Here is a 7,722-nt window from a genome sequence, read left to right on the forward strand (position 1 = left end):
ATTTGGATGGTTATTTTGAAAATTGTTAAAGGATCGGTGCCATCACAAGTAGTTGCTGACAACGAGTAGCTGCTAGGTTATTTCCCAAATTGTTCGACCTCACTCACTGACAAGTCATTTAGACATTGCCTTTACATTATAGCTCACTGCAATGAAAACGCTAGACGACCTAGAACGACGGCTATATTTATTAAAGGTATACTTGCATCTATTGCATGACACTATGAATCATTGCTTCCAGCATCCCGTCTTCCCTCACCCTTCGCCACCCTCACAAGCATGGCCTACAATCTGACCAACATTTGATGGCACATATCCCTGACGTGATCAATGTCCTGTTCAGTAGACCAGCTAGACGATATGGTCCATCAAAGATTGGTCTTCCTGTGATTCTGTACTGCTTATACCTTTCTCTGCCACTTTTGTTTCCTTTCACTGATAGTGTTAGTAGGTGGTGTAGCTAGACATTGCCAAATCTGTCGCCATCAATTCGGTCTGAACGTATGCGTATTTCTGTAGACAACTAATAGTCGTACATATCCATGTTTTAGACGAGTTTGTTTTGTCCTCTCTCACTGTTTCAATCAATCTCTTTTGATTAACACGATTCTTTCAGATCCCTAAACTGATTGTTGTTTGTTCGGATTATCATTATAATTCCTGCTTGCAAACCCTGTGTTTCGTAGGTGCCACGTTGATGATGAAATGGAACTTTTAACATTACTGGAATAATGACGCTGATTGAGTAATTTGGAATTCGAATCATTTCCGCGACGTGATCAAAACACACAACTATATGAGACAATATGTTTCAATAGAAAATGTTTTTTTCTGACGCTTTTTTTTATTAAGTTTTCCGTCGGATTTACTGTTGTACAGGTCGATAATTTGAACTATGTATCACCGAACGTTGGTAGCACATATCCTAAAGGATCTCATGTACACGCTTTTCTACAACAGTACTGCAGTTTACCGTTTCGTGGCAACCTGTTGATGAACGATGTGCAAAGCACCCGGGGAGAATTTCTGGGGAGTTAAATGTAAACTACCATCTTTTCTTGCAGGGGCCAGAACCTCAAGTGTGTCCAGCAGCGTCGGTCACAGACCACGACTGAATGTGTTCATCATGAGCATAGCATACGTATTTGTAAGTATTAACCCCTGACCCGCCGTTGTGGTTATACCGTTTACACATTTCAGCCAACAACTGTTGTGTCGACGTTGAAAGAACCTACTTCGAGTTATCCGAGGTTCGGCACTGAATACAACTGACTTAATATTGAATCAACAAGGGCCAAGCCTATACTTCAACTCAACTTTCAATCCACATATCAAAATATGACAAAACAGCGTTCGGCTTTATTGGAGTGCATGGTACCATGTATTATGTAAAAGGAATGCATTTATATTAAAATTTTATATTTGTACGGTTATTATTTACAATTTATGCAAATATATTTAATGTCATCCGTCGTTTATTGGATTCTTTAAACAAAACACTGAATATCAGTGACATCTTGTAACTAATAAAATGTGAATATCAAATTAGGACCATTGCGCTTCTATTAGGACTTAATAATAACAGTCGTGACAAAACATATCTACGTATGCCGGATGCCCTTTATAAGTTGTACAAAACAACATGGTTCACTTTCCACCCAAAATGTCATTAGAATCAAACCATTGACAACATATGAATATGTGATAATTTTAAATAAGACCTTCGTAGGCCATGTCTGAATTCACAATGATGACGGCGGGTATTTGCTACGGTTGAGGCTGTCTGGCACATCTGAAAGTCAAAGACGTGGAGCGACTAACGGTAACGTCAGGGTTGACCATATAATGCCATATTCTATTTTCTCATTTTCGAATGACCTAGTTGTTTGTCCAAGAATCGGTCATTTGTAAATTGATCGGGAGATAGCGGAAGTTTTGCTTTGTAAACACGGACCTCTGCTTCTGCACATGGGCACCATACTTTGTATTTACTATGTCTGTTGTCCTCTCTATCTTCTTAACAAATGCCACAAAGCTTGTTTTTCATCACCAATCAACCCAAAATGTCGACTCAGACCGTAAGAGTTTCATCACCAACCAACCAAAAATGTCGACTCAGACCGTAATGGTTTCATCACCAGCCAACCTAAAATGTCGACTCAGGCCGTAATGGTTTCTTAAATTGTATTTACATTCTGCATCTGGTTCCGGTTCTGCCTTTTCCGTTCGCAAGTTCCACTTTTTGATACAGCCAATCATGATGTAAAGCAAAGTAACCCCCGAGTTTCAACTGAACAAATGTACTGCCAGCACGTGTGTTTGTGAGGTGTGCAACTGGTGAAGAAGAAACGTCCACTCACCTGTTCGTGAACACTTAGTATCATCACTGTTTGACAGTACTTCATACACACATGCTCACGATATAGTCAGAACGTTGATTTAATGGAGATTTCTTACGATTATTGAAATGGGCTTGCCATTCGATTTTTCACTTTCTTTGACGTGAATTTCAGGAAGGAGTAAGAATTAATTCAAAATACGGACTCACTTAAAAATAACAAGCGAAAATGAATTTATTTTCTGATGCCTGATGTTGTGAATTGTTCACATTTGTCCATCTTTCTTCCAGGCACTGACAACAATAGCGGCACTTGTAACAGTACCATTCAACACCCATCACGACCTCGGATGACTGTCAGGACCAAATTGTTGATAAAGAATGTAATGAACTGAACTAGAGAAAGACAAAGTGTAGACATTAGGGTGCCTATAACACGTGTTTTTCAGGTACGTGTCATTTAGTTTTAGAAATGACAGGTATGAGCATTCTATGCAACATAGAATATGTAGTGGACTGACACAAGAGCAGTCCGTGACGCCGTAGGCTGACGCGTGGCCGGAGGAACACTTCCATACGAATGACCTGTTTATGTCAAGAAGATGCAACACATAGACAGATTCTGCTTCAAGAAGGATATGAAATGCATGAAACAAAGTGTATTCTTCTGACCAAATGTCACATTGACAGGAATATGTTGTGTTGGGGAATCACCGAAAGAGAGTAAGCTCAACTTCTTCTCGTTCCAGTGTAACTGTGATGAAACGTACCATATTCCGTGTCACTGTCGATATTGTGTCTCCGTTAACAATTTCAACAGTATGTGAATAGCCATGTTGATATACATTAAATCAATTTTACGTGTGTTGGATTAAACTACAAGCTAACTTTGTATAATTACATCTTGTTGCTTTTGTATTACAGAAATAATCAATCTGTATTACGAAGGTTTACGTCATTTTAAACAAGGATAAAATAAAAACAAATTTTATTAAATAACTAATCTGATTTCATATGGTGTCTAACGGTGGATGTATTATGTTGATAATGCATGACTTACATTTGCTACAGTGGGGTCATTCTCATCAATGTCATTTTGTTGAGTGTTTTGTACATAGCTGTGAATATACATTTCATAAGTTGAACTAGCATCCTGGAAATCTTACTTTATCTAGTCCTTATTGACAATTCTATTCGGGAATAAGGATTTTAAGTAATTCAAGTTCCTGGTAATAATGAATTTTGTTCCTGTTAACGTTAGTTTTAAATGCATATCCTATTGTTTGTATATTAGTATGTTATATCTGAATTTGTTATGATTTGTTACATATATTTATGAAGACGTTCTCCAATTTTGTTTCGCTCCAAAGTCATTAAACACATAGTCATGTCATGTGTATGACATGGTTCCGATTTCGTTGTTATTCGGCATATGATGATCATACGATTAACAAGTGTATATTGATTATTATAAGAATAGCAGATGAAAGTATTAGGAACTGACACATAGTTCACTTAAAATGATACCCTGACATTTATCAAGTGTTTGACATTTGGCGTGACGTATATCTCTATTTAATATGGAATGATAGATGACACATGATATGACTTCTTATACTTTTTTATATACAATTGAAGAACTTCACTTGATATATACATATAGTGTCTGAAATGACATGGCAATACATTAGGATCAACAGAGTTACACAAATTTGCTCTGCAAATGAAAGTCATTGAGTTTCATCTTGACCTGTTCTCGCTGAGTCCTTTCTCTTTCTCAAATGAAACACACAGTAAAAGAAGTAGGACTCCGTAACTGATCAAAATACTTCTGTGTATAAATATCAACGTATGAAGTATTGTGTATTAAAGTCTGCATAGAGGTAGCCATGTGATACAACGTGTAAATATATTCATTAGGTGGAATTGAGGTGAATATTTTGAATGTGAGCACTTGTTAATGGTCTCAAGATGTATTGGTTGTCAAGCTGTCTCAGTGTTTAAACTTAAGTATTCTAGACGTATTGTGGTGAATATACATATTGATGCTCAAAAGAACAATTTGTAACAATGCTTAGATACACTTTGTCAAATATTAATTGAATGCGCCAATACTGAGATAGCAGTTCTGTGTTCCTGCGATAACATGCTCTTTCCTCGTTTCAAAGGGCACTTCAAGGTAGTTAAGTTACATAAATAACGTTAATCTGGAGGTCTGAATCAAATTATTCCCCACATAGATTAATAGTTTCTTTTTTACCCTTGTCAATCAGTGTTACAGTTTGGTCTGCTATATGCGTCAATGTATATATTCATTTCACTACTGTTTATCACAAATGTGTGGCATTTACTGTGAATTATGTTTCTGAATAGTTTTATGTTTAGACCGGTAGACAGAATGTCAGAATTGCAAAGACCGATGGCTTCCACGGGCGAGATCTTGTAGAAATGCTACCTTTCATGAAGAGAGTTTGTATATTTTTGTATAAACATTGGGAGGTTGTGTGAAAGGTTGTGACTCGCAACGGAACACCGTGTCAATGGCTGTAACTCATTGTTCATATGCCTTACTGTTCAATTGATGTTTACTTTTTTATTTGAATAAAGGACTCCTATAAGGTGGCAGAGTTCTTATCTTAACATCATAATGAGTTCAATGCAATAAACGTACAATATATCAATCACTTACACAATTGCGGGGACGGTTGGGTAGCCCAGTAGTTCAAGCGTTCGCTCGTCACGCTGAAGACCCGGGTTCGATTCCCCACATGGGTACAGTGTGAGGCTTATTACTGGTGTACCCCGCCGTGAATACTGGAATATTGCTAACAGCGGCGTAAACTAAACTCACTCACTACACAATTGCGTGCTTCAAGGAAGAGACGAATCTTTACATGTTCACACATCTAACAAGCACGGTCAACAACACACCGTGAAAGGCGGACATGGATAATCATATTGCTTCATTCATAGGGAAATGTAACTTTATTTATTTTTATTTCTTAATATCTGACCCTTAACTGTAATTGTAGGGAAGCAAACATTAAGACTTGGGATAATTGTAACGTTTCACAATACTGTTTTGCCCGTTGATATCACATTTAGTTGGTTTATGTACCTTAGGACACAAAGAATAGAAACGTGTCATTGCATTTGTTCTGACAACTACATTGGCTGAAGTAAACTTTCTTTGGAAAGGATGAACAAGTACAATGATTATGTGTGTACAATCTGACAGCAACATAATGATGCATGTCACTTCTGACAAGTAAAACCGATAACGTCCTAGCTTCTGTCAAGTAAAATCAATACTGCACATTCCTCTGAAAAATGAAGGCCAAAAGGGTTACAGCTTAATGGTTGAAGTGTTCGTTCGACACACCAAAGACCCGGGTTCGATCCCCACATGGGTACAATGTGTGAAGCCTCTTCCTGGCGTCCGCTGCTATGACATTGCTGGAATATTGCTTAAAAACGGCATAAAACCTTACTCACTCACTACATTGGCGCAGATTCAGAGGAGCGATGAAGTAGAAAAAAAACACCATAAACACCCAAATTCTAAAAGTTTTATTAAACGATTTCAACTGCATATTATTTATACAACAGAGTGTTTACAATAACTGTCAACTATGAGCACGGCATGTGAAACGTGATGAACACATTGGTATGATAATCGGATACTGCTACAGGAACTCTTCACATACACTGTCCTTTACAAGTCACTGAATGTATATGTCTCAGCCTTGGTAATATACGTTAACAAACCCATATCGGTACGTCTACTATACTGAGCTTCTGTGACAGAATCTAACAAGTGATTTTACACCAGTGGTTACTGGTTTGCTTATAGTACCATAGCCGAACCTAATTTCCATGACATTGTTCGATCATGTTGTCATACCCTGTTTACGAATCACTGGCATGGATATATCAGTTAAATTTCAAGCTTCTGTCAACTGCGTGAACTAAACAAGCAAAACAGTCGACATCAGCTATATTCCTACAGTTTACATTAATCAAGTGTTCGCGCCTAATTTCCGGCAAGCGTGCGAACTTGGCACACACACTGAGTGTAAGTATCTGTTTACAAAGCTGAACTGCATGTTCTAGAAGTCTGGCCTCACTTATCACAAACTCATTGTCATTGTCTCTCATGAACAAAGCTGCAGTGCAACGTTGCAAGCCTCGGGGAATTACAACATGAAGGTAAAATAAACATATGTTCATATCAGTAAGGCATGAAAATGTTAATCCCCCTACCATGCTATCGCTATACATTGTACATCTCACAACCAGTATAAAGGTGGAATAAATAGCACAACAAGTAACAGAATATCAATCACCACCAAGTGCATGCGTCAATAGCAACAGCGAACCCTACCACATTATTATGCCTGGGAACCCTGACTGGAAACTTAACCACAGCAAGATGGAACAGTAGTTCGTAACTAAACACTTGCATGAAGGGAACTCTGGTCCATAACTAAACAGTAACAAGGGAGACCCTTAGTTCATGACTTAACCCAAAGCAACACCGACCATTAGTCCATAACTAAACGCTAACAAGGGAGACCCTTAGTTCATGACTTAACCCCAGCAACACTGACCATTAGTCCATAACTAAACGCTAACAAGGGAGACCCTAAGTTCATGACTTAACCCCAGCAACACCGACCATTAGTCCATAACTAAACGCTAACAAGAAAGGATCCTGGTTCAAAACTACACCCAAGCAAGAGGTACCCTCAGCTCATAACTAAACCCCAGCAACCAACCCTTAGTCCATAAGTAAACCCTACAAATACCCCTGATCAACAACTAAACAACAATAAACCCCAGCAACACTAACCCTTGATGCATTACTAAACACTAACAATATTGAACCTGGTCCAAACCTGCAGCCGAGCAAGAGGGACCATTTGATCGTTGCTGAATCAGAGCGACACCAACCCTTAGTCCATAACTAAACTCTAGCAAGAATGAACTTAGGACATTGTCCATATCTACAACCCTTGAAAGTGGAAATCCCGGTCCATAACTAAACCAGCGTAGGGAAACATACGTACAACACTTAACCCTAGCAAGAATGTCTCTTAATCAATAACAAAACCCAAAGCAATTGGGGGCACTACTAAACTAAAACCAAAACGAAAAATTCAATTTCAACTGCTCAGCTGAGGCGTTCACGTCCAGATGTAATTTATCTCCGCCAGATCAACAAACTTCACAAATAGAAACTTTATTCATAAGAAGTAGCTATACACGGAAGTGCCGATGTGACGTTTGCCATACATTTGCAGTTTAGATTATCATACACAATCTACAATACCTATACACATACACAGGGCTTCCAACATCAAAACACTACTAAATTTCAATCT

General features: G+C 38.2%; 1 protein-coding gene across 1 annotated transcript in view; it reads left to right on the forward strand.

Annotated features, from left to right (window-relative positions):
• LOC124256558 (collagen alpha-1(X) chain-like) overlaps positions 1-3,993 on the forward strand; it is an 84,578-nt gene extending 80,585 nt beyond the window's left edge. The window contains exons 11-13 of the mRNA XM_046690541.1: positions 143-196; positions 1,065-1,147; positions 2,630-3,993. Coding sequence (XP_046546497.1) covers positions 143-196; positions 1,065-1,147; positions 2,630-2,692 — 200 coding nt within the window. The 3' untranslated portion in view covers positions 2,693-3,993. The remainder of the gene's footprint in view (positions 1-142; positions 197-1,064; positions 1,148-2,629) is intronic.
• Positions 3,994-7,722: the final 3,729 nt, after the last annotated feature.

The sequence above is a fragment of the Haliotis rubra genome, unplaced genomic scaffold, assembly GCF_003918875.1.
Source record: "Haliotis rubra isolate DU_JTF1 unplaced genomic scaffold, ASM391887v1 Scf63, whole genome shotgun sequence".
NCBI lineage: Eukaryota > Metazoa > Mollusca > Gastropoda > Lepetellida > Haliotidae > Haliotis > Haliotis rubra.